Source organism: Athene noctua, chromosome 2, assembly GCF_965140245.1.
Source record: "Athene noctua chromosome 2, bAthNoc1.hap1.1, whole genome shotgun sequence".
Taxonomy (NCBI): Eukaryota; Metazoa; Chordata; class Aves; order Strigiformes; family Strigidae; genus Athene; species Athene noctua.
The window spans coordinates 121,434,264-121,461,263 of record NC_134038.1 but is presented as its reverse complement, the minus strand read 5'-3'; the positions used below and the strand labels follow the sequence as shown (position 1 = coordinate 121,461,263).

Genomic DNA, 27,000 nt, shown 5'->3' with positions numbered 1-27,000 from the left:
AGTTACAGCCAAAGTAGAAGACTCTCGCCCAATGCAGAGACCCCCAAGGAGGCCACGGAAACCCAAGACATTAAATAATCCAGAAGACTCCACCTACTACACTCTAATACATGTGAGTTTAGCATGATTTTGTGGGCTAAAACTGCCAGATGATTCCCACCTAAACTTTATTTCTAATTGCCCAATTCCCTATATTCCTTTCTAATGCAGCATAAAAGCTGTGTCCTGCTGAAAAGGAAGCAGGCCACAAACATTACATTTCAAACTAGACTTGAAGTTGAGGTTCACAGTTACCCTGATTGGGGACCTAGGGCAGGCCAATTTTTACTTTTGTATGTAAACATACGTACATTCGTTATATGCGTAAGCAGCGTTTGCACTAGCAGTACCCAAATGAAGTGCCTGGTCTCTGTAGTTTCTGTGTAAGTCATGGGAGAGAAACAGGTTCGGAGAGCTATTCTGAGTGTCTAAATTCGTGCTTGATCTTGCAGAGAGAGCAAATACTAAATAGGCTTTATTAGTATGCACACTGCAACTTCCTTTACAAATGTGTCAGATTGTGATTATGAAGGAATTGGCAAATACCAGCAGCTCAGGAGACTAATGGATTTGAGTGTCTCTATATATAGCCTTTGGTCCAAGTTCAGATACCAAGTGCTGCTTTCCACTCGACTTCAGTGCCCTTAAATATAGAAAAAAAAGGCAAGAAAGTAAGCAGAATGAGAGAAAATGTAAAAGCAGCTCAGAATGCAGTTCCAACAAAAAAGCAATTAAACTCATTTGCTCGAGGTGCCTGTATCTTAGTGACCTATTTTAACAGCCGGTGAGAGCCCAGCTAATAAACTAACCGAAGCGATTGCTTCTCCTTTCAACAGAAGGTGTCACCAGGGCCTTTAGGGACAGTTGTGTCTGGCATACCAAAAAAGACAAATACAACTGTTTTATTATTGAGGCTTTGAAATAACACAGCTTTGAACAATGATACTCTGAAAAGAAATTATATTCTTAAAAATAAATTCACATGTAAGAATAAGGTTTGTTTTGTGAAAGTAGGATTGGTGAGATAAAGGATTGAAATGAAAGGCATGACACTGAATTCTGTATTAGGACATTTCTGAGGAGAAGGGTAATTCTGAAGTAAATGCATATTTAGAAAGTCAAGACTATACAGTCAGGAACATAGTATTTTCTGAAAGCTAATCTGTTACATGACCAGCTCCATATCAGAAAACAGCCCTTGCATCAGTGCAAACAAAAATTGCAGTAATGCCAGGGGATTTTTAAATGAATTTTTAGCAGCAGTTTTTCAAGGTCTTATTATTACCTTCAATTAGTGGTATTTTTCAAGAAGGTGTGAAAAAGAGAATCCTGTCTTCCCAACATTAAGTTCACTGGTAAGGGAAAGGTTCAGCATAAATATCTATACACTGAAGCTTAGAAAGGAGACCTACTAGTTCTTAAATTCTTAGAACTTGGGTAAGTCATTGAGCTCTAACTTGAGATACCTAAGTGTAGTCAGTTTTCCCAGCTATCATGGATTTTCTACCTTATTAAAAATCTCTGTGACCTGCAGGTATTCACGGATTATTTGCGCTCAGATCACTTGAAAGTGAAGGCACACAATATGAGTGTATTTTTTGGAAAAATTTATCTTCTGCAAAAACAGTTATTTCTCTCACGTCATGTTACAGATATTAATTAGACACCTTCTGTTCTCACTCATCTCCTTGCATATCAAATGAGCTAAATGGGGACACAGGTATAAATGAAGCCTGACAACAGCCCATTGTTCATACAAGCCAGTAAAAGTGGGGTTTTTTGACATATTTCTTTAAATCATACTGTCATTTTGAAATTGTCTTGCCTGCATACTGACGTCCAGCATGATTTCTGATTCTCACTGACTTTACAGTCACTAATTCTAGTAAGTTTTCACTCATTTGCAAGAAAAACAATTAAGACTATCTGCACTTTAAAATACTGCTTTTGAAGTGTGATGCATTAGATGCTGCAACACAGCACTGTTTTGACTGTAGGGACAGAAGTCTATTAGAGATAAGAAATTATTCACATTTGCTATGAATCTTCTCTGCATTCCTAGATGTCTTCTGTCTTAAAGGTGCTTTTGCCACCTAGTATACTGCTTTTTAAATGGGGTCTTTGTCCATTTTATTCTACTAAAACCTGTGACAAGACTGCATTGACATTAATGAGAATAGGATTATGCCTGTTCCCATTGCATTGTCTGTATTCATGGAAATTCTCATGGCATCACAGTAAATTTGCCTCAGTGAGCTAGTGTTGTCAACTTCATTAGAACAACTATAGATACTTGAAAGTTTTATATCTTCTTTGTTCTGATTGTAATTACTTTAGCTTTTTTTCACAGTATGGCAACTGAAATTTGGGAATTACAGTGGGATTTACAATGCTAACCCCATTCTCAGTCTCAGAGATTCTGAAAAGAGATTTTTCTGGGGCACTTGCTCAGCAAATTAGATTCTCTGTATTTTCTTTCAACAAAAAATACACAGCGGTCTCCTACCGAACATATTGATGAATTGTATCTTTGCATAAGCTTTCCTGTTAGTATTTTTTTAATTACTTTGTATTTTCTTAGAAATCAATACAAGACGAAAAACGGAAACCAAGAAAAGAAAGGTAATTTTTTTCATTCTCTCACTATTGTTGTTTTAGTACTCTAGAAATAGTTCTTAGCTGTACTTCACCCAGGAGAATAAATCATTTTAAAAATCATGGTAATTTGGTGATTCATAGGAAGGACATCATATACAAAGTTAAAATATGCAATTTTCAATTACAAAAATCCATTATAGAATTCACTCATTCAGTTTTACCATGGCCCTTTACCATGGCAACATGCGCGTAATAATAAGTTAAGATAAGGTCCACATCAAAGATAGTTCTGACACAGAAAATAATTGAAGGTGCTTAAAATTCCAGTCAAAGCAAATGAACAACCAGTTCTTTTTTGTTAGCAAAAGTACAAAGTGTGCTAAAATTCTCTCCTAAAAATATATGACTGTTTGGAAATAGATCATAAAAAAAAAACCCAGTAATTATTAATAACAGATAAAGAAGAGTAGCCCTTGAAATTTCCACCAGAAATCTTTTCCTCACAATGGAACTAACCTATTTTGATGGATCTCTGCAGAAATAAAGCAAGCAATAGATACATTCTTCCCTTCTATATCTTAGATCCTTACGTGTGCTGTAGACCTGGTTCACAGTTCCTAGCATACGTCATAGCTTTATTTTATTTGTGTTTCTATACTGAAGCTTTTTTTCTGCCCCCAGTGACATTGCTATGGTACCGTAGCATGCATGCTATGGTAGCCTGGTCAGAGAAGCAAGATGAAAGGGCTCTTAGCACTATCCTGAGCTGAGGTTGCAGAATACAAACCCTGTAGCTAAAATATGTATCTTAAAGGAAGTTACATAACATATACATGTCATATGTGCTCACAGCATCTGGCTTCATTCAGCCACAGTTTAAATTGCACTTGATTATGACACTGCTTAAAGGATTCACTTAATGTCCACATCCCCCATGTCTAGTCTATTACAGCTTTTTCTGATGTCATTTGGATCCTGAAAAAATGTCACACCTATTGTCTTCTATTTAGCCAGAAAAAAAAAAAAAAAAAATTAGTGTTTTCTCTCCTTTGGACTCAGGTTTCAGTCATCTTAAATCTAGTTAATCAGTGCCACAACTGCATCTTCTTTCATGTGCCAACTGTATTAGTAGAACATAGCAACTGAAAATGATGAGTTATTTCTGGTTTCTACCAATGTGAGAATTGAAATCTGAACTTCTTTTTTTCGGGGGCTTTTAGGATATTATTTTTTTCCCCAGCCATTCTAAACTGGATGTTGGGATTGTTTTTTTCTGTAGATACCATACCCTGAATATCATTCATCTAACAAAATAAGGGGCATCTGCATTATTGACACCGATATCTGAACTAGTTTCTTTAGAACTCCCTTTCTGTACTCAGAGAAAAAAATAATCATCTTTAGGAAAATGATTCATCTCTTCCTCAAAGAGATAGCTAAAATAGGTCACATGAATTATACCATAAAAATGCCTCTCCATTGAGTATAATGGCAAACCCAATTTTTTTCAGTCATATATGTCTGCTTTATGAACATAAAAAGTATTTAGCATTTCAGATTTCTTAGTATCTGCATTCACTATGAGCAGTCACATTTCAGAGACTGATTTTCTTGTGCTTATATATGTATATTTTTCCTTAGATCCTCAACACATTAACACAACCAATAATGATATTTGCTCGCCTTTTTTCTGAATGTCGAAAATAATATTGAAAAGTGAAACTGTTAACTTAGTGTACTTATTTATTGACAGTCTGAGCAAAGTGCTAGATTTAGATATCTACTACCAAGAAATTTCATCTACTGATTCCACCTCAAGGGACAGCAGTTCTACCGCAAGAAAGAGGAGACACCCAGCTGAGCGCAGGACTTCAGTTTTAAGAGCTACTGAGAGGTAATTCATACAAAATAATAAAAGGAAAAAATAAATGTTGTATATCCTTGTTGAGATATTCAAAAGATTCATGAAAAGATACACTTTCAAATTAGACATAAATCTATTTTTTTATTCATGGAATCTTGCCAAGTTAAACTGTAAAATGTATAGCTGAAAATGTCCCATCTTTATGCAGCAGCAGGGACAAATGCTAGTGTGATTGGTGTTCAGCCTACCTGCTAGCTTTTGGCCTCCCAAGTGCCAGATGAGATCCTGCTGTAAATCTCTGATCTAAAATCAAATAAGGCTAAAGCAGTACCTAAAAATTGTATTTCTGACCAGTTAGGTTTTAAATAGGGTGAATGCCTGTCGGACTTTCTGCCTGCTTTCTGCAGATAAGACACCAGCTTGACTTCCTCCTTTTCCCCTGTCCTGTAGCAGTATATGTGCTTATAGCCTGTGATGGACCCCATCAAGGTGGACAGCCGGGAGAAAAACCCAAAAGGGAGGATTTGCTCAACCGCCTCTCTTCCCACATAGACTTCATGGAGGGTGACCTCTGCTGGGCTAAGGGAATTCATATTCTCCCTTGTGCCATGCACCCACACTGCATGTGCAGACACATATTTATGTCTTGATATATCTGTATCTTCTCATGTCTTCATATATGTAAGAAAAACTTGGAAAATATCTCGGTCAAAGGCTTAAGGGAAACACTAAGCCTGGGATGATCACTGAATTTGAATATGTGTCCATAGTAGTGAAGAAAATGTCTGTAGAACGTTTTGCGCCCCTTAGGTATTTTATTTTTGTCATTTTTTTCAGGTAGGATCTAAATTAGTTTTAGGAAGGTGTTGTGAAGGCATGGAATTAAAATAATAATATCAGGGAATTACCATATAGTTTACATCCCTTGGAAGACGTTGCATTTCTAGGGTGGTTAATTACACCAAATCTGTCACCCTGAGGTCTGGTTTAGATGAATGAGAATTTTGCCACTGAGCTTAGTAAAAGGAATTTCCTGCCTTTCTCTGTGTGCTGTTCTGATTGCATCCTAATTAGCCATAGTGAAAAAAATCTGTGTAACTTTTAAATTTACACTGTTACCTCTGAGGGCAGATGAATGCAATTAATAAACATTTCTGAACTTAGGTATCTCTCGAATGGGGTCCCCTGGATCTAAAGACTATACAGACATTTTTCAATCTACAGAAGTGAAGCACTGAGTATTTTTTATTTGGCAATTTACCTTCGACGCTGATGTAGTACCAGTGGTGCGGTACCCCTCTGATTTTTGTAATTATTTCAGAGTAATATACTTTTTAAATAACTGAGTTTTATTTTTAATCTTGCTCCATGGTAACACCTGGTGACAGGGGACCATTCCTGCTTCCAAAATGCATCTTGTCTTCGGAAAAAAAATAATGAGATGAACACTTAGAGTGAGCTCCACAGGCAGGTTAAAAACAAAGCAAACAAATTTACGACAGCTGAAAATCTGGTTCAGTAACCATCAGCAAACGCTACTGCAAAGCACCCCCATGTTCTCAACGTTTTCATGTCCTTTTATTTGTCCCCTTCATAGAAGAACATGTTGTTCTTCTGTGTTCATCTGCTTTTAGTATATAATGTGTTTGTTCCGAGGTGCCTGCTTTATGCAGCACAGGAAGAGGCCTAGCAAAGTCAGTTAATTTTTTTCTTTCTCCTTTTATTTTCTCCCCCGAGGGTGGAGGTTAAGCAGTCGATTAGGAGTGTTTGCCAAGGTAAATGTTTTGACTTTAATTTCTGAAACACTTCTGCGCTTAATCCTTAGGTCGAGGGTTGCAGAAAGCCCCCTGGAAGAGAGTAAAACCGAAGATAATCCCTATGACTACAGACGACTGCTGCGGAAGACCTCACAGCGCCGGCGCCTTATCCAGCAGTTCTAGCTGCTGCTGCTGCTGTTCCTGCTGCCATTTGGCTTTTATTAGCATAATCTTTTTTATCATTTTATACCATGTGCTTCCTTTTTTTAAAAAAAATCTCCAATGTTTCAAGTTTACAACGTGTGTGTTCATGTGAATATGAATTATTGTGGTTTACAGCCCAACACCGTTGCAAAGGGACACTGTCAGTCGCGTATCATATACTTTAAAAAAATCTAATATAAAAATCAGCTTTCTTTTGGATACCACTGCTACATCTTAAAATTATTAGACATTAAGCAGTTTAAATCTAGTTTACTTAAGGCATATTTCTTTCTTATTTGCATTTCATCAGTCTCATCCAATTAAAATAGATCATTCAGTTTATAGTTCCCTAGTTAATCTTTCAAATTCCCATAGGCACCTTCAGAAAACCTTAGTTATTGTTTCTAATAAATTGTTTTACAGAAAAAAAAAAAAATTACAGGAGCACCATAGGCAAATTTCTGCTCATTTTAGGTTTACTATGCCTAAATTCTGGGATGAACTGTCTGTGGCGAGTGCCCCTCTAATGAAAACAAACATAAATGATTAATTGGATAGCATGTTATGGCAGTTTATTTCATTATTGACTTTATTGTAAAGCTAGTAGCCAGTTTTAAAGGTCAATAATGTGTGTATAATCTTTATGTTGAAGATGTGCATTTATGGGAAGTATATCCAGCCCTCTCCTCAGCCTCTGAGCTTTGTGACTAAGTGATGAACTTTTAAATCGTGTTTGCTTTGTTCTTCTTTGCATTAGATTTTGAGGAATCTTAATCTCTGGGGTGCCAAGAAAGGAAACACTCTCTGGTTGATTGCGGCCTAAATGTAACGATCATTCTTAATCAGTTCCACTAGAAATGAAGTGGAAATAAAAGCAGTGGCCACCGTGTTAAAATTTTCCTCCGATTCCTTATTCAAAAGACCTTATTTCACAGAAACCACACAGATAATTGCTGCATTTCCTTTCAGGATTCATAATTGCATGTTCCCAGCTGCAAAGCAAGAGAAGGCGGATTTCCTGATGCCAGTATAAAGGCCTGATCCTGCTCCCTTGCTTCAGCTCCTCTAAATACTACGACTGGCAGCAGCAGGGAGCCACAGGGGTTGGGTTTTTGTCTGTTTCCCCCACACACTTGGCCCTTTCCCCAGAGACAGGTAACCATTGCTTCCTGATCTTTTAACTAGTTATAAGGCTGTGCAAGGAATTAAAATTTGCTGCAGTGTAAAATTTGCAATACGTTGTCTAAATTTTGAACTCTGTTTTAAAGTTGCTTTCTCATGTATTATTAAAATGGTAAATAAAAATGAACAAGGCAGTGATATGGTTGGCTGTGTCTGAATTACACCCAGAACCGACGAAATAGTGTGGACTCGGGCACAAGCGAGCAAGGTGGGGAAGAGCTCACAGCAGTCTCTCGCTGTGGAAAGCCGGAGTTGTCATCTGTGTTTCCTTAAAGCCAGTGTGATCTGGAAACTGGAACAGACCTGGAACTTCACACGAGGGGATGCTAGGCTGGTTTTCTTTTACTTTCCCACCAGGCCAGTGTTTTTAAAAGAAGCAGCCATTTCCGTGTGATTTCACGGAGGGGGCACAGTCCTAGTAACCATGTGGGTTTGTGCAGAAAGCGGAGGGGGATGCCCTCGGCTGACCGCAGCCTGGGAGCCCCCAGGGCCTGTGTGGGGCCTGCGTGAGCGCTGCTGTCGGCAGGGCCTAGCCCTGGCCTGGCAGGGCCGAGCCCACCTCCCTCCGAAGGTTAGGGCTTGAAATCCCTCCTGGGCGGGAGGAGAGGCAGGCAGGGCAAGGATGTGCTCCGGCGGGGAACCTGCCGGGGAGAAGGGGCAGGTTCGGTTGCCTTCAGAAAGGACGTCGGGGAGGAAAAGGGGAGCGGGTCTTTTCCTCTTCTTCCTGTCTCATCTCCGAGACCTGCTGCCTCCCACGGGGCTGAAGCGAAGAGGGCGGCTCCGACGGGGTCTCCATCCCCGGGAGACTGCGGGAAGACCCTGGCACCGGCCCGGGGATGCCAGGAGAGATGCCGGGGCAGGCAGGCGCAGGAGCCGGGGGCCGCCCCCAGGCCGCCGCGGCGTCGCGCAGGATTCCGTCCGCAGGATTCCTCCAGCCAGCTCCGCGGGAGCGCAGCCGGGACGGCTCTGCCCAGTCCGGCAGCGGAAGGAGGAGCGGGAGCAGCCGCGGCCGCGGCCCCGGCCCCGGCCCCCGTCCATCACGGGCCCCTCCGCCAGCGCCCTCTCCGCGGCGGCCCGGCCCGACGGGGCCCCCGCCGTTCGCTGCGGGCAGGGCCGGACCGGGGGGGCGTCGGTGGCTCGGAAGGGCGGTCCCTTCCCCGCCCCGGGACTCCCCCGGCGCCGCCGCCCGGGAGTCCCCTGCTGGCAGGCGTGGGGGTGCCCCGGTGCAGGGGGTGAGGGGCGGGGGAGGGGGGGGGGGAGCGGATTTTTCGGCGTTTTGCAGCTCACGGGACTGGGGGCGCTTCCCCGTGGCCCCAGGGACCAGTGTCCCAGCCCTGCCCTCGGGGTACCGGGCTGGACCGCCGCGGCCGCCCGCGCCAAGGCGCGGAAAATCCCCCCCTCCCCTCCTCAGTGCTCCGCGGCGCCGGGGGGGCTCGGCTCCCCGCTCCCGCACCGCCGGGCCGCCGGTGGAGGGGAGGCGGCACAAAGCACCTCGCCCGCCTTCAACCCCCAAGGCAGCTGCAGCCCTACCGCAGGCTGCCCCGAGCGCCCCCGCCCCTTCGGTGTAGGGCGCAGGGGACCCTTAACAGCGGCCGCCGCTGCCCGCCTCGGCGGGGCTCCCCCGGCCCCCCCGCCCCGTCCCAGGCCGGGGCCAGCGGCCCGCGGGGAGCGAGCGCAGCAGCTCAGCGAAGCGCGCCCCGGGGGCGCCCACGGGAGACGCTCCCCCCCACGCGTGCCCGGGGCGCCCCCGCCCCTTCGCCTGCCGCCGCCTGGCGCAGACGCGCGCACTTACACACCCGCACACTCACACTCACGCACACTCGCTCGGGCCGCCTGGGCTGCAGTTCGCCGCTCCTCGCCCGCCCCGCCGGTTCGCCTCCGCCATGGCAAGCCCCGGCTCCGGCTTCTGGCCCTTCGGGGCCGAGGAGGGCTCCGCGGCCGCCGAGAGCCCCGGCACAGGTAGCGTGGCGCCGAGCAGCCGGGCGGGACCGGCCCGGCGGAGCCGCCGCGGAAGCGCTTGCCCGGTCGCCGAAGCCCCCTTTGTGGCAGCTCGGCGGACCGGCGGGACGGAGCGGCGGGGACCGACGGCGGCTCTAGCCCGGCGCGGCGGGGCAGGGGGGTGCTGGGGGGGAGCAGTGCCGGCTGTCGGGCGAGGCGTCCCCGGCCCGCGCCCGTCCCCACGGACCCTCCGCTCCGTTTTCTCTTGCAGCCAGAGCCTGGTGTCAGGTTGCCCAGAAGTTCACAGGAGGGATCGGAAACAAACTCTGCGGTAAGGGCAGGGAGGCCCCGGCAGCAGCCCGCCGCGGAGGCAAGGCTGCGCGCCCGCGGAGCGCTGGCGGGCGGCCGCGGGCCCTGCCCCGGGGCGGGGGGTCGGGGGTGGGGGGTACGGGGGCTGAGGCCGTGGTGCTGAGGCCGTGGTGCTGAGGCCGTGTGTCCGTGTCGCTGTCAAGCGCTGCTCTACGGAGATGCCGAGAAGCCCGTGGAAACCGGCGCCAGGGCAGCCCCGGTGGCAGCGGAGTCGCGGCCGGCCTGTACCTGCGACAAAAAACCCTGCGGCTGCCAAAAAGCGGAGGTGAATTACGCCTTTCTGCACTCAACAGGTAACGGCGCTCCCGGGCCACGCTGCCTCTCTAAAACTAACAGAAAACCAGCGGTTCGCTCGGGAAATTGCCTCCGCCCGCGGTGCGTGGAGGCTCCGCGGAGCTCTGCGCCCCCCGCCCAGACCCGCTCCTGCCCCTCCCCGGCACCCGCGGGCGCCGGGCATTTCTCAGACCCGTCAGAAAAAAAAAAAACAAAACCAACCCCCCCCCCCCCAAAAAAAAAAAAAAGGATCCCGACAAAAAAAAAAAAAGGGCAATAAAATCCCGGCGTGCTGGAGCCTTCAGGTTGCTCTTTCTAAGGAGGACTGACAGCAGCGACCTTCTCGCTGAAGTCCCTGCCATGTAATTAAGGTTTGAGGGGAGGAGGGAGAAGGAGCGCTCTCTTACAGATTTATTTTAATTCGAGATGGTTTTGCGCTTCATCTTTTCTGACCTTGGAGGTAGTGTCGCTGCTCCTGCCTCGCTCCCAGCTCCCCGCCGACATGCAGGGGAGCTGCTGCCGGCGCCCTGCGCTTCTGCCGCTGCCTCTCAGCGCACCCGCGTACCCTAAACTAGGGGCTCCCACTACAGCTCGGCTCTGCTCAGCCATCGCACTGAAACGCACAAAAGATGTCAGTCAGTGTGTGCGCTGAGAGACCGTGCAGCATCGCCTCAGAAAAAGGCATTAAATTATCAACAAGTTACTTGCCTTGGAGAGTCACGATGAAGGTATTTTATTGCAAGGCAAGCAGCCTGTTTAAAGAGTGCTTCTTGTAGCACTTCTTTCCCGATCTTTATTTTTCCTGAGATTCGTTTTCCTTTTTTTTCTTGTTTCCCTGCTCTCTCATTGTCTGAAAAATTGGTCTGAAATATACTGTGGGCAAAATTTGCTATTTTAGGTAGGATATTAAAACCTAACTATTACCTTTCAGAACAAATACAGTCTTACTAATTTGCTTATTAAATGAAAACAGAGTCTATTCGTATTGAACACAGTGAAAAGATTTTCTAAACATAAATAGAAGCCTTTGTCCAAAACCTGTGTATATGGTCGTAAAAGGAAGTTAACTTTTCATTTCTCCATTCCCAGATCTTCTGCCGGCATGCAACGGAGAAATAACAACTATGTCTTTCCTACAAGACATTGTGGACATTTTACTTCAGTATGTGGTGAAAAGTTTTGATAGAACAACAAAAGTTATTGATTTCCATTACCCAAATGAGCTGCTCCAGGAATATAACTGGGAACTGGCAGACCAGCCACAGACCTTGGAAGAAATTTTACTGAACTGCAGAACAACCCTGAAGTATGCAATTAAAACAGGTAATAGCCGTGCTCGTTTTCTACCCTGTATGGTCTCATCCATTGATTAAAGGTATCATTTCATTTTATCTTGAAACGTTAAAGACTGAAGCAGCAACTGTATTTTGCTAGTTCCAAGCAATTTCTAGTAGAGACAGAAGTCGTTTTACCAAATGATAAAAGACCCCGGCAGCCCCGTCTCTGTAGCTGTCAGTGAAGCATCGCGCACTTTTGCCGATTTAAAATTAATGCGTCTGTGCTCCGGACTTGCTGCCTGTGCCACTGAGCAGCCTTCTTACCACCTTTTGACTTTCCTCCTCTCTTTTTCATCCTTTTTACATGTACTGGCCCGGAGACTGCACTTCGCAGACAGCGCGGAGCTCGGAGGCAGCCGGGACGGGGCTGGGGACGGGGACTGGGGTGTCCCTGCAGGGGGGCAGCTACAGCCAAAATCGCAATAAGCACTATTTGTTTACTGTAAATGGGAGCTCTGAGCGGCCATTTGCCGTGTCTCTCCCCTTACCTGCAGGATACAAAAATAGGAGAATTTGGTGGAACTATGCAGCGGAGTATTGAGGGGGTTTTTTTCCAACTTCAGGCTCAAGCAATAAAAACAAAGCCCGAATTGTTTTAATACCCTTTTGTTGTTGTTTTTCACAGGGGAGGGCAGGGATGGGTTGACTCTTGCCTGTCTGGGGCACACCCTCCCCTCCCGTTAGTGCTACCCTCATGTGGGCTTCGTGGCGGGAAGACAGCGTGGGGTTCACCCAGGCGTGGGGAAGCCCCCGGCTCCGCACCCGGGGCCACCTTAAATAAACTGCGGCGGAGCGGACAAAAAGCGTGGCGACAATTATGGCTGTGATTAAGAAATAATGTGGAGTGCGGGGAGCTCTTAGTGGGAATTTGAATTACTCAGAAATTGCTTAAAAAGAGATGTGTAGTAATTACTGAAAGAGACAAAGGGCTGATTTTTGAATAGAGGTTGAAGGAAAAACAAAAAAAACAGGTTTTGTCACCTTTTGGGAACAGAGCAGATTGATCCCGGTAAAGACTGTGGGGGATCTCTGTAATCTTCCTCGTTTAGAGGTGGAAATGTCCAGCCGAATGTTTCTGGTGCATGAGTTGGGTGCTGTCAAAACGCCTGTAAAATATTGGAATAAATAGTTAGATAAATGATGTCCACGGGAACAAAGTCGATCAGTCCAGTGATCCATGTGATGCGTCTGGGTAAGCATAGGAAGCATTTTCACAGAGTGCTGTGAAACGGAATCGGTGAATCTGGGAAATCAAAGAATAGGGTTTCTTGAGCGATTTTCATTTATCTCTTTTTGTTATAGCCTGTTTCACAGAATGGACCTATTTCATTTTGTGCATCCAAAAAAGACCCTTTAAAACAATTTACACCATTTCTCTTCCTCCCCGTAAATATGTGAGGATTTCCCTTCTTGGCATTTTAAAATTTGTTTTACTGAAAATAACGTTTTCAAGGTCTGAGGACCGGCGCGGGGGGAGTTACGTGAGATGCAGCGGCATGGCGGGGTTCGGCAGGGGGGTGCAGAGCCGCCTCGCTTGGCTGCTGCCGCTCCTCAGCATTCTGGGGCAGCCTCCCTAGCCTGGGGAGGCTCACGAAATTTGTGGGATTTACACATGGAGCCCTTCGGCATGTGCTTCAGAGTAGAACGCTTGAATTACCCTCAGAGAAAAGACAATGCAGTGAGATTTCTGGCAGTGGGGGTCTGCCTTTGCTCCCGCTGCAGGAGCCCTTCAAAAACAGCCCCTCCAGGGCTGGGGGGGGGGGGGGGGAAACCTGGACTGTGTTTGGCTGCAGGGGCCTGAAAGGCTGATTGGAAAATAAATTGTGTTGGTTAGATTAGCCTCACAGCTGGATCCCCAGGCCCCAGCACTGATCTCCGGTTGGGATTCGAGGAGCCGAGGAGCTGGATGGCTGATTTTTTGGCTGAGGGGTGGGTGTGGGATGCTCCCAGGTGTTGCCTGCGTGCCAAGGTTTGCTGGGGTTCCTTTCTGCCCCCTTACCGGTGACCAGCATCCACCCCTACCTGGAATTTTGTCTGCAAGAATATAAAGGGCAGCATCTGCAAATGCAGGGAAAGCTGGATGCGAAATTCGGTTCCTGTGCAGTGCTCACCGGGGCAGTTGACATGCGAGCATTTAAAAATGGCTTGGAAACCCCAGGAAGGGTGCGAGGAGCTGGCGCTGGTCCAGCCTTGCTCCCTGGCAGGCCCCGATGCCTGTAGCAGGCTGTGCGTGTGGTGGGGCTGTGAGCAAGGCCAAACCCGGTGCCACCGGCCGTGCCTTCATCCGCACTGTCCAGCTTTCCCCAGCCCTTCTGGTTGCCTCTGTTTCGAGGCTGCAGAGGCTGCATGTTCATGCTGGGGGACACCCGTGCCTAAAACCAAGTGCAGGCAGGAGCATGTTTGAGAGGAGCGTGTGTGGGGCAAAAGCACATCCTCGGCAGGGAAAGCCTGGCCCTGGCTGTCCCAGTTCCTCAGCCCTGGTTCTTGCCATCATCTCCCAATGCGTAAACACATTGTGTATTGCTAAACCAACCAGTAAGTGGTAATCTCCTATTTTCACATCTCTCCCACTCCCCACACCCTATCAGTCTCTCTTCCAGTCTTTGTTCAGTGACAGCCACGACAAAGGATGTGGGTCTCAGGCAGACAGCATCTGCGTAGTGATTTCTGAGCACCTCTCACAAACTCTTCTTACCTTGCCAGTGGAGAGCCTGTATTTTAAGCAAAGTCACAATTTTCCACAGCCATCTAGCTGAGGGAACAGATATCAGTCATGTGTTAGGGTGTCACACGGAGGGACAAACCCTGAGGTTGGGGTGAGGTTGGGGCATTGCATTCTCTGCTGTTGTGTGTTAAAGCCACTGTGCAGAAGGGAAGGGCACTGAGTGGAGGGGGCTTTGTTACAGGTGCGGGTGTCAGGGGCTCTGCCAGCAGCCATGCCAGCAACAGCAGCTCCTGCTCTCCCTGTACTGTCTCTGTAGGAGCACAGTGCTGCTACCCCCACCTTGCTCTCTCCAGCGTACGGCTGCCCTGACCCCAGCGTGCAGCCAGCCCTGTTCCTGTGGCTGTTCTCAAAGCAGGAGGTGTGCTGTGAGGTTTCCTTGAAGAAACAAGCAGTGACAACAGGGCTATTGCCTGGGGCTGGGTACTGAGCTGATGGAGAGCCACCAAGACACTGCAGCTGCAAATACAAATTCTGCTATTCCCCTGCTTTTCAGTGTGGATTTATTTCGAAAGCAGGAGTTTTTCTGCCCTCTTTGAGCCTTCCTGAGGCCCAGATCCACCAAAGGCTTCCAGCTCCTAATTTTCTGTTGCTTTCCGGTGGAATTTGGGAACGTGTGTGGAGCTTGGCTTTGAGATTGAACCTGAGCTATAAATACCAAAATCTCTCTCGAAATCCCATCATCAGGGGAGATGCAGTCCTCTGCAGGCAGAGCCCCTGGTGCAGGATGGCTGTGGGTTTGGTGGCGTGGTGGGGTGCACATGTGCCCCAGGCCCACCTACCCCACTCAAGAGTGTGCAGGGCAGGGGCCAGATCCTTGTTAGTCCTGCTGGGTCTCAGCAGCATCCCGCAGTGCCTGAGGGGCTTTGGCTGCCTGTCCTGGGCAGCATGGAACAGGGGAAGGTGGAAGTTCCTATCTCCGGTGGGGAGGGCTCAGTGCAAAACACAGTCAGGCTGGATGGCAGCAGGATGGAGCTCGCCTCAGGTTAAGCATGCAGGGAGCTGCATATTGTGTGTGTGTGCTCCCCCTTCCCAGCCCTTATCCCCTGCACTGGTTTGCCCACACAGCCCGATTACTCTGCCTTTGTGTGCTGCAAGGTGGGAGCTGGGGAGCAATTCCCCATGCTGTTCTGCCAGCCATGTGTCCGTGCCTGATAAGAGGCCACTGGAGACTGAAGATAAGTTTCCTCTTGGTGCTGGGTCTGCATTTCCTCAATCATTTTGCTCTATCTTTTGTTTTCTGTGATGGGAATAGCAGTACATCGTCTATGGGTCAGGACAGGTGTTTTCCAAGCAGAGGCTGCCTTCCTTTGAGTCGGACAGTGTTTAAGTAATTGTGAGCCATCCATAATTTGTACCAGTAATGATGCCACTTAACAGAGGCTTGCAGGGAGCAACTACTAAAAATAGAGTTTTAATAGCTCTGGATTTAATGGCTCTAGGCACATTTTTAAGAAAAATCTCTAGCAGGATTTTAGAAAAAAATCAGGAGCCGATTAGATTAACCAGGTAAATGGACTGTCAGCTCATTGAGTATATTCTTGTGCATCATTCTGCTGGGGCAGCAGTGCTGGTTTTCATGGGGTTTGTTTAAAATCACAATTGCAAGCAGCCAGGCTATTTGTAATTGCACTCTGACAGAGAAGAAATGACAAGGACCGCCACCTTCCCTGCCATCTTCGTACAATCATCAGCCATTGAGTCATGTGCAAAGCAGTCACCAAAATGTTCCATTTTCTCATTTCGCCCTGTCTATTATAATCATTAGCCATTCATCACTGATGTTATATGTACTGGCAAGCTCTTCAGATGGTGTCTCGTGTGTGCCTTTCAAACCTAGCCAGGCAAAACCACATCCAGTGACAACATGTGACACACTAACGGGAGCAAACAGCTATTTTTGTGAGGCAGCGATGTGCTAATTTTCAAGGCATATTGAGAGTATAATAGGGAATGTTGGAATTCATTATTCTGTGTTCACTGTAATTAGTCTGATTTAACTGAGTTTGGAATGAGAAAGAAGAGAAATCCTGCCTTTTCCAAGAAATATATTTATTGCTGTTTGCTTTGTTTTGTACCTTGAAAGCACTTCCTTCTCTATAGAAATCTGAAGGTAAATATATCGTTCAGCAGTGAATAGTTTCATGCAGAGTCATCGGCCTTTTGATAACATTTTCCATCTTATGCAGGGCACCCTAGATATTTTAATCAACTTTCAACTGGATTGGACATGGTTGGATTGGCAGCAGACTGGCTGACATCAGCAGCAAATACTAATATGTAAGTAGCAGATTTTTTTCCATAATAATATTTAATATAATTGTACAGTTGTACTCTAAAATATTAGCTGCTGTAACTGAATGAAAGAAAAAATACTTTTACGTTAAGGTTGCTGGAAAAACAATTTTTTAAATGGTTGCTACAGCTATTTACATGAAGACTTTCAATGTTGTCCTGTAGGCTGTCTTCTATAAAATTTCATCATACTAATATGATGTCTGTTTTGCTAACCCTCGTCCTCCAGAAATACACAGAAAAAAATATTTTAGCATTTTGTATGCATAAATATGTAAAATGAAAAGTGTGCTAAGTGAACACTTGTATTCCTGTAGAGGGATTCTGTACAATACATACTCAGAGCAGTTATAGCCATTGCTTTCTGCAAGAAAGAGGTGCAGAATTTAAAGTGTGAGATTTTTTTCTCTTTGGGACTAGGAAGCATTTTTGTGCATTTGCTTAGCTTCAGGCACTCTCTTGTCATCACAAATAGGACTGCTGACATGTATCTTCTAGACATGCATCCAGGTTTTTGCAAGGCAAAGGTCTGGCTCTGCCCAGCAGCTCTTGAATATAGGGCAAAGTCTTGAGTCTGGAAGACATGGACAGGGTTTGTTGTTTCACAAAATGGGCGGAAATGGAGTCTCAAGCACTCTCAGCATTTCTCTTTCTAGACATTTGATGTCAAATCAGAAGGAAGATGATAAATACTGTAAAACAGAACTCTATCCAGTACAAGATATTTTTTGGCTATAATGTAATGTAATATTGGAAAAAAGATGTGTTAGTGTTGTAGATGAAAGCATTAAATATGGACATTACTACATTTCAGGTTCACCTATGAAATTGCTCCAGTGTTTGTACTTTTGGAATATGTCACACTAAGGAAAATGAGAGAGATGGTTGGCTGGCCAGGGGGCTGTGGCGATGGGATATTTTCACCTGGTACATGACATTTCAAGCTTTCTTTATTTTTCAGACTATGCTATATGACGTGCCCTGTAGTTAAAGAGTAAACATAGTTAAATATGCATGTTCAAGAGGACACTTGGTAATAACCACTGGTGGCCTCTTTGAGATAAAGTATTGCATGTTTATGAATTTCAGGGATCTGATTATGAGGGTCTGTTTGAGCAAATTGCACTGCATTATAAGCAGCTGTAATGGCACATGGGAAACATAATCAGAAGAGACATTTGCCTTGCAGTTTTACTTTGCCCCCACTTTTTATGGATTACATGAAATAGAAAGACTATTTTAATTATAATGGAAGGAAGAAACACAACAATGCTCTCCATCACCACAGGGGAAATTGGGGCAAAGAGGGAAGGACGTAGCATCCCTTTAGAGTAATTTTAGCGGAGTCAGTAAGATCCTGCCAACATTACAGTGTGCAGTTAGCTTTCCATGTGTCAGCTGGTCTGCGGAGCTCAGTGGGGGTACTTGGGTGGCTAGTTAATCTCAGTGCTTTAAGGCTCAGAAACCTGGTTCCTTCAGGGCAAGTCAATAAGGCAAAGAATGAGTGTGATTAACTGTAGAGAAATCGTTGACTCTGACAAAAAATACTTTCTTAAGACTTTTTTTTATTATTATTATTAATCATTCCACTTAGTCTTTTGATTTATACTGTTTGTCACCTTCTATCTTACTCTGGAATTTCATTGCTAAAAACTTTGGCCTATCTATCTATCTCACTGAATTGAAAAAAATTGAAAGAATTGTCATTGGTTATAGCATCTTGGCTTGTCAAAAGAGAACAGACCAGTAGCTGGTGGGGAAGGAGCCTTTCTGGGAAGAAAGTTCATTGACCTAATGGAGAGGGAAAGAGTATTTGGACTACTGAGCAAAGGAGAGGCCTCACTGATAACAGCTTAGGTTGTTCAGCTCTCTAAGGCCATGTAGGGTAAAGTTCATGATGTGCAGAAGATCAGGCAAGGCTCATCTTCAACTTCTCACATCCGAATGCACATGGGGGAAGTGATGCAGGAGTTTTGTACACAGAGGTGGAGGAAAAGGTGAGAAGAATTTACATTACTTCTAGTTGAGTCCTCATTCAAAAAGCACTGAGAGCAAAAGCGTGGACAGCTTTTACTGTCATGGTTAGAGATCCTGACCAAAACTGTGGCTTCGATCACACGGGCAGCATCTAAATGTGTATCATGAGTCCGGAACCTAAGCCAAAGTTTTTGGAAACTGGACAGTGGTTGGTTACTGTCCAGTCCCTGGCCTGACTCAGTACAGTTGGTCTTCAGTTCCTCACCTTGAAGGTTTGAGCCACAGTAGCCCCGCCGGGCTGGTCAGGGACCTAAGAGGGGAGAGAAGAGCAATAGCAGTGCTGCTCAGCCAGACCTGGTGGGCACATGCTGGGCATGGGCAGCAGGCACAGGTGAGAGGTTCAGTGCGTGTGCGAGATCTGCCCAAGTCTGGCAAACTGTGCTTGAGATAGTGAGTCAGAAAAGACAGCCATCCCTCCCGGGTCTATGAGAGGTCCCTGCCTGACCTGGGAGGCCATCGTGTTGGTAGTGTGTGAGATGCTGCAGCTCACTTCACCTAGCTGAAAGCTGCGTGGAGACAGGCGATCTGGCAGGCAAGTACCTGTGCTGACCATTTGCAGTGCTGCCCCCTCTCATCCTTTCTTTGCAATTTCTGGTTTGTACAAAGCACATCCATCTAATTCACTCTTAAGGAAGTAGCCAGTGTGCAGGTTCTGCTTTTTTAGGCAATAATCAGAATAATCTCCATGCTGTCTTCTTGTTTCAAATTGTCACTTCTGCTAAAGACTGTACTGTTGGGAAGAAGAGGTTCTTGCTCTCTGCATTCTCTGGAATGCAATCTACAGCATCAACACATGCAAAGCATAAAGGCCTGATTAGATTCTCCAAATTCTGTAGGTGTGTTTTGTTGCCTGCAATTAACTGTGGGTGTAAACACAGCTGCAAAATTAAAGGCAGAATGCAGGCTTATTAATAAGCTTAAGGTTGAATGGCTAGGTGATAAATACTAATAGGAAAGCCTGTTAGTGAAGAAACTTAACGTTTCAGTCTTGATTCTTTTTGACACTGAGTCAGTGACTTTGGACAAGATAGGCCAAATTTTTTCAACTTGAACACCTTAGTTCAGTCACCTAAATCATCAACAGCAGCCATTACATGACATCTGCATTTTTTAGGGGCAGGTACCCAAGCATTTCCTCTTAATCTCTCCATTTCTTGTTTTGTCATTTGGGAAAGAGGTGTAGAAATCTGTTCATACCTCTCAAGATAGTTGGAAAGAGGTAGAAAAAAGACCAGTCTGTACTGAACCCCATACCAGCAATGCCATCCCTCTGTGGCATTTTCCCTTGGATTCACAGGAGGGCCAGTGAGGTCAGGGAAAGCCCAGAGCAGGGGCAGCCTTGCTGCAAGAGCAGAGCTGGGACACTCATTAGAAGTGAAGGGCACAGTTTCTATGGGCTGTGAAACAGTATCTATATCTCCAGTGGGATAAATGTAAATCTTACAAAAGTCAAAACAATGTTAAAGTTGCCAGCACATACATCCTGCTGGTGTAACGTGTAACATCTCTGCTTTCAGCAGAGCTACCTTGTTCTGCTTAAATTGTGGATTTTATCTTTTCTCACTTTGGCTGTCCAAGCATTGGGTGTCCAACCTGGACTAGTTATAGCAGCTCCCATATAGTCAAGGGAGAGAGGTGGCTGCGTCTGCAGGGCAAGTCATCCCACCTACTGCAAACAGCTACCTTAGCATGAGCTGAACCACCTTCTGGAAGTGCATGTCTTGTGCTCTTCACTCCATTTTAAGATGGATGGAAGTTGGGTTAGTTCAAGTCTACCTCAGCTGCACTCTGATGTGTTCATTTAAAACCCTAAACCATGATCAATAGACACGTTTGCTTTATATAAATATATGTGCATAAGCGTCAATATATAATCAATCTGTATATATACAGTATATATACAGGATAAAACTGATGGATTTTATGTATACATATGTCTCTCTGTGTGTGTGCATACATTTGTAAAAGTACTCGGACTCTGCCTCAAGTTCTGCATTATATTCCCATAGTGCTCGTGCAGCATTAATGTATAGCCAAATATTGTCCCACTGTAGACAGACACTCAGTTCATAAAAATCTCAAAAAGGAAAAATGAAGTGCTCGTTTTTAATTTATGCATTGACAATTGAAATACGGGAACAGAATACTGCAGAGCTGTCATTTGATACCCATCTTAAAGTGGGTAAAATATCCATCTTGAAATAGGTATTTTAAGTCAATGTATGCTGGTGATTTTAAGGTAGGGTTAGGGACATCTAACCTTTTCCCCTTGCTCCTATCAGAGGACACATAAAAAGAAAAATTTCTGTTAGAATGACCCTTTTTCTTCCCACCCCTGACTCCAGTTACCCAGTGTGTGGATTTCCTTAGAGCCAGGGCATGAAACACCACCCTGGTTTGGGAGGGGAGAGAGCAGATTGGGTTGCACTTGGAAGCCCCTTAGGAAGTTGCCTTGTGGCAGCATCTGCTTGGGAGGTGAAACATTATGTGTTGATGGCATATGAAAAGATAAGATTGGGGACTAAAGGAGAAATAGTAGCAAAAATGAGGATGAAAGGAAGCCCCAGTTACTTTTTGCAGTAGTACTTTTTTGCATAAATTGTTACTTGGATGTAGTAGATTCTGTTAATATGCAGCCCAGCTGTGAGGAGCACAGGGAAGAAGAATCCATGTTTCTGCTGTGAGGGCGAAACATTAACATTAGAATTAGAAAAACTGTAGCAAGACTTGTCATTTGTTCTGCAATGATATTATAATGCATAGAAAAAGTAACAGTATATTACTGTGGACTCCAGGTGGTGCCATATCTAACATGTATGCTATGTTGATTGCACGTTTCAAGATGTTCCCAGAAGTTAAAGAAAAAGGAATGGCAGCTATTCCCAGACTGGTTGCCTTCACATCAGAACATGTATGTGTTTCTGTTTTTTCCTATCTGTTACAACTGCTTGTATGAATTTATGATGAAAAAAATAGCTGAATGGCAATTTGTGGCCAACTGTCTTCATTTCTGTTATTCCTTCACTGGGAATAAAAAAATGGGAAGGGGCTGGCTCTTTGATGCATAGAGGGATGAGCTGTGCAGTTTTCTGTGGCTGAAACCCAGGGAGGACAGGCTTGACAAACCACTGACTTTTTTTGCTCTCACTTGTGTCCATATAAATGTTGATGTGAGTGGTAAGGACCATGTCAGACAATGAGAGCTCATCATTGGGCTTCAGCACTTTCTGCCAGGAATGTCTTTTGTTCAGGTCACTGTAGGGGAACAGAACATCACTTTGAGTCAAAATGTTTCTAGTTGAAACCACTCCTGCTGTTACTTGATGAGAGGGTGATTACATACATGAAGACAGTAGTATGGAAATGCTCTGTATGTGTACAGCAGAGCAGCTGCATTATACAGTGGGGAACTGGGCTTTGCTGTCGGTTTCCGCCTGTGAGCAAAAGCTTCAGCACACAGGGGTTCGTCACAGGCACCAACGGGATCTGGCAGTGCAAGAGGTGAGGGGAGATGGGCACAGGAGGAATCAGAGCGTTCCTCATGGGAGAAACAGTTTTTTGCTATTTGAATAACTATACAGAAGTCATATTTTTGTCTGTATTGGAGGATTATTTCAGCTTTGTGGCCATCACCATGTGGGCATTGCAGCTTATAGTGGAGAATATGAGTGCAGGAGGAAGGGGAAGAGGAAGGGTTATACCCAGGAGGAGCTGTGAGCTCTCTTAGGGTTTCATGGTCCCCTTCTAAATTTCTCTCCAGCTGTGTGGGCTCAGCTAGAAAGGACTCTTTCATGTCTGAAGCTCAGCAGGATACTGCCCATGTTAGGTAAGATCCTCCTGGCTGCCTTTTTTTCCTTCTCAGGGAATGTTTCCATTCTGTGCAAGTGTGAAGAGCAGTGTCCTGAAAACTGATCAGAAATATCTAGGAGGAAATCCATCTGAAGATGCCTTTCATGGCAATAGGATGGGATGCAATACACAACTGCAGGCTCTACGTTGCAGAATAATTGTCCCCAAAGCAGTTGAAGAGGAGGATATTCTACAGATTAGTAGCAGCTCTCCAAAGTTGGCTGTACAGCTAGAGATGCATTATTCATATGGAAGTTACAGACCTATTAAGTCTTGCAAATAAGGTTCAGCATGATTATTTTAAATAAAAAATCCTATTAATCATTAGAGAATTTCATTGTATTCGTAGCGATGGAATGTAAAACAATGATCCAAATTGTGCTATCAGTCTCAAAATAATGAAATGAGCTTTAATAATTGTGTTTTCATGCCAGGGAAGAAGCAGTTCCCTTAGCACGACAATCACATCATGCTGATCTTCTACTTACTTTTAGATTCCCCAGCCTGATTGTGGTTTCTCTCTGCCACAGTTGGATGCTCTTGTAAGATGATGGCCATGCAACAAGCAGACTATAAGCAGGATACTATCATTTCCCTGTGCTCTGCACATGTGTCATGATAGTAAACAAACCGTAAAGTTACTGTATGTGTTTAGAAACTTGGAGATTTTTCTCTTGAAATTTTCAGTCAGAAACAAACATTCCAATATCAGCAATTTTCAGACAAGAATTTCAGCATCACAGACCAGACTCTGTTTTCATTTCTACTATTCTAGAGCTGTCATTACTATAAATGAATGAAGTTATGCCACAGTTGCCTCCAATATTACTGTATTCAGAATCTGGCTTCAGTTGGATGCTGTGATAGGTTCGGCTGCCATTGGTGGAGAAAGGAAGGGAGGAGTAATTAATTCACAGGTGCTCAGTAATTCCCTTTCTAATTTAGGAGTGCATCATGTTCCTAAATTAGGAGCCTCACTCTGCACAACCAGTGAAGAGAGGCACCTCTGGAGAGAAACCCAGAGCATCCAAATTAGGAACCTAAATATTCCTTAATTTAGATGTTCTAAATCACCTTTGGGAGGGGTTCATCTATTTCTGTACATTGACCATACATAGAGATCAGCCTCCTGACATACACAACCTACATTAGGTGCCTAAAATAGGTTATGTGACTATTCCACCCATGCATGTTCCCAGTAAGCAGGTCTTCCTCGAGCTGTTCAGTAGGACCGTGACTTTCTATCTCTCACTATGCTTCCATTTATTTCTCTTTCGCTAGTGATGGTGAAGTGCACCAGTGGGTTGGTCTTGGCCCAGATATTACTTTGCTGAGATGCACTTGCGCTCAGGACTTAATTCAGTCCTCTCTATACACCAGTGCATTATCAGTGTTTCTTTCATCTGTATTGGTGCAGGAGCAGAGTGATGTCCTTCAGAGCACCAGTTCTGGACTGTGCATGACGCAGGAGACCTTGACTCAGAGGGGTAAAAGTGATGGATGCCAGTTGTAAAAACCTATTTTAGTCTATCGTTTCAAACACAATGAAAAATCTAAGATGAAGGCTGCCTCCAGTGCATCAGCTTTAGGCTGCTGAGAGTGTTCAGCTGAGCACATCCCTTTTTCAGTGTGGAGAAAGCAGCTGAAAGGGAGAGCTGCCTTCTCGGAATATTTTAGCTGATCCATTTGCCTATAAGGCAAGTCCTGTTGAACCCATTCCCTGTTGTGATTTTGACCTGACCTAGCACTCTCTCAAACAGCATCCAACAATAGCTGGCAATAGTATTGAACAAAGATCACCTCTAGCAGGCAAAAAGGACAAAGTCATCTTACCCCAAGGAGAAAAGGGGTGCAGAGGGGAAAAGTTCAGCTGTAGAGACTAGTTGGGTTCAGGTTACAAAACAACCTTTGGCCTTTTTGTTGATAGTATAAAAATAGCTTAAGAGACTTGCAGCTTCTCCATGGACTTGATGTTTAATTAAGGGCTGTATGGATTCAATCCACAGTTCAGAGAATGAGAAAAAGCGGGGCATAATTGGAAAGACGTAGAGATTTCTTCATCTCCTCTGTTCTCCAACCCAGCAAGACTGTACTCACGTAGTCCACATCAGCTCTCCTCGTTTCCCACCCCTGTAGCAGCCCCCTAAGGAGGAGCACTGTGTCAGGTGCTCAGCAAGGAAATAGCAGTACAAATCCTGTCATAGTTTTGGAAAAGAAAATGCAGAGTAAGAACTGGCAGGTTATTGAGTCTGATCTGACAATAAGGGACCTTTTCATCCAGTTAGAGACTCAGGGGGACACAGAGAGGTTCTCTCTGCCTCCCTCCATCTGCACTGCTCTTGGGGAGTGAACTAGCTGCTGCCCTAGGCTTCACTGGGAGTGCAGCTCCAGTATTCACTGACTGTGAAGGCAGTGTCTGTTGGCTGCTCAGGTATAAGGTGTTAGTATTGTAGACAGCCGGACATACTCGGAGGGACCTCATCCTCTGGGGGAGCACTGGGAGCACCTGTGAGAGGTGGCTTGTCTGTGGTGGTAGGAGCACACCTTCACAGCAAGCACACGCACAGCATCCACACAGCAACTAGATCAGAGAAGGCAATTAGAAATAAATCATCGCTTCAGCTTCTTGTATGCTGATTTCCCCATGTGGACAAGCACCCTTACTTGCAGGGAATGCAGCAAACTACACTGATAGCTGTGAGAGAAGAGTGACTTTTTGTCTGAGGTTTTTGTCTGAATGGCTTCTGAAACCTAATAGGGATGTTCTTGGCGCTGAGGCAGAAGGGAATTAAAAAGTGACTTCTGTCTCAAAGCAGACAGCTCAACAGACCTTCATTTCACACCGTCTAGGGAAGATTTTGGTTTGGTTTCTGTGTAGAATGAAAAGCTTATCTCTAGTCCCACCAGTTCCATGGTACATAGGATTGCCTTCTGGCCAGGTGACTTAGGAGACAGTTTGCAGGCCTGCCACCTGCAAGGGGTGACCTGTGCAGTGGGGCTTCCAGGGGAAGATTTGAGGAGCCTGGAGATTGTGTCTTCTGTTTGTTAGCATAAATTATGAAGCTGTAAATTATACTTCTGAGCATACAGAGTAAGTAGGGAGTAGTTTGTTTCCACGTAAGGAAACTAAAAATCAAATTCATGGATTCACACATTCTTTCTTTGTATTATCTAATGCATAATAACTAGAAAAGTATTTCTTGGTGGTGTTTGAAGCCAGGGGAAGCAGTGAAAATTTGGTCTTATTTGAGGAGCAACTTAATTCAAGTGACACCATTCAAATCACATAAAAGCATTTCCCAGAAAAATATTGCTCTAGGGCAGCCTATCCCAAAAGAGACATTCATAATTTGGGTCTAATCCTTCATCTGGTTGGTATCTCGTGACTTCTGCACTGCCGCAGGATCCTCCTGAACTCAGTGCAACATTTTTTACTCACAGATAATGCTGTAAAACAAACCTAGAAGAAAACAAGTGAGTCTTGCTGGATTAGAAAAGTGGTATGAAGTTACATATTTCAAAAATGCAAAAGATTAAAATATTAGTATGTTGTGCAGAAACATTAATACATTAATTTTTCTCCTGACAATCACATACAATTTTAAAAACTGAATAGCAGTAGCTAAAGCAAACAACAGCAAACATGTATGTCATTACACTGTATTTAAAAATGTGATGGGACACATTATACTCTTTCTGTAAATAACTGAAGGAAAAGCTATAGTTTACAATTAGATGTTAAAGGTAGGATTCACGTAACTTAACTTTAATCACGTAAAGTGTAAACTTTTAATCTAAGTTAGTCTATATGCTTCTTATAGCCAATAAAAAGAGAGCAAGATCTGCAAAAGACAACTCACCCTGATCTAAAATGGATGCCAAAGCCTTGGGGATGAGGTGCCTTCTGGAGGTACCTTTTCTTCCCCACTATTGAGGGAGCCCAAACAGCAAGCCTAGACCAGCCAAAAATTTTTAGGTGATTAAAATGAAGGAAGAAGTAGCCCAGCCTACGCATCCAGGGATCCCACACTGTTTAAAGCCCAGGGGAGGTGGAGAGGAAAGTGTGTTCACCCCCTTTGCTGGTTTGTGGCTGATGGGGTGAGGCTGGGGTTCAGGTCTGCTGGGCACCAAGCTGCCAGTGACAAAACCTGCAGACCTCAGAGAGGATGTGGCTGCTGGATAGCTCGGCTTGCTCAGCATTTGGGAACTTGCTCCTGACAAGCTCCCTCCACAAAGCTTGTGCCACTCTGCATTTATGTGAGCAGAGAGCAACTGCGATCTGAAAAACCAGCCGTGTGGCCTTTAGGGCTCATGGCATTAGGATGGTTCTTCTGACAGCTGCAACCATGCCAGATTATGACCAAGTAATTTAGCAAGCTGTAAAAATAGAAGCATCAGTATACTGAAGCACTGTTCATTTAAGATAACAATGCCATACTTTTCAGCATAACATTTTTAGTTACTCTAATTCTTCCTTTTTCCAAAAAGGTCTATTCATTATTGGACCTGTAATAAATTTACAGTGGTTTACTTTAC

The 27,000-nt window shown here is 45.0% G+C and overlaps 2 protein-coding genes across 13 annotated transcripts in view; both read left to right on the top strand.

Annotated features, from left to right (window-relative positions):
* The window catches only part of MYO3A (myosin IIIA), a 136,019-nt gene extending 128,246 nt beyond the window's left edge, over nt 1-7,773 (top strand). For 11 of the 12 annotated variants that reach the window (XM_074900113.1, XM_074900111.1, XM_074900115.1 and 8 more), the window contains 4 exons: nt 3-112; nt 2,621-2,661; nt 4,391-4,531; nt 6,327-7,773. In XM_074900113.1, the coding sequence (XP_074756214.1) occupies nt 3-112; nt 2,621-2,661; nt 4,391-4,531; nt 6,327-6,441 (407 nt within the window). In that variant the 3' untranslated portion in view covers nt 6,442-7,773. The remainder of the gene's footprint in view (nt 1-2; nt 113-2,620; nt 2,662-4,390; nt 4,532-6,326) is intronic. The other variant, XM_074900117.1, reaches the window with a different exon arrangement.
* A 1,513-nt stretch (nt 7,774-9,286) lies between these two features.
* The window catches only part of GAD2 (glutamate decarboxylase 2), a 40,991-nt gene continuing 23,277 nt past the window's right edge, over nt 9,287-27,000 (top strand). The window contains exons 1-7 of the mRNA XM_074900108.1: nt 9,287-9,603; nt 9,854-9,913; nt 10,095-10,244; nt 11,314-11,547; nt 16,473-16,563; nt 17,393-17,505; nt 21,411-21,526. Of these exons, the coding sequence (XP_074756209.1) occupies nt 9,528-9,603; nt 9,854-9,913; nt 10,095-10,244; nt 11,314-11,547; nt 16,473-16,563; nt 17,393-17,505; nt 21,411-21,526 (840 nt within the window). The 5' untranslated portion in view covers nt 9,287-9,527. The remainder of the gene's footprint in view (nt 9,604-9,853; nt 9,914-10,094; nt 10,245-11,313; nt 11,548-16,472; nt 16,564-17,392; nt 17,506-21,410; nt 21,527-27,000) is intronic.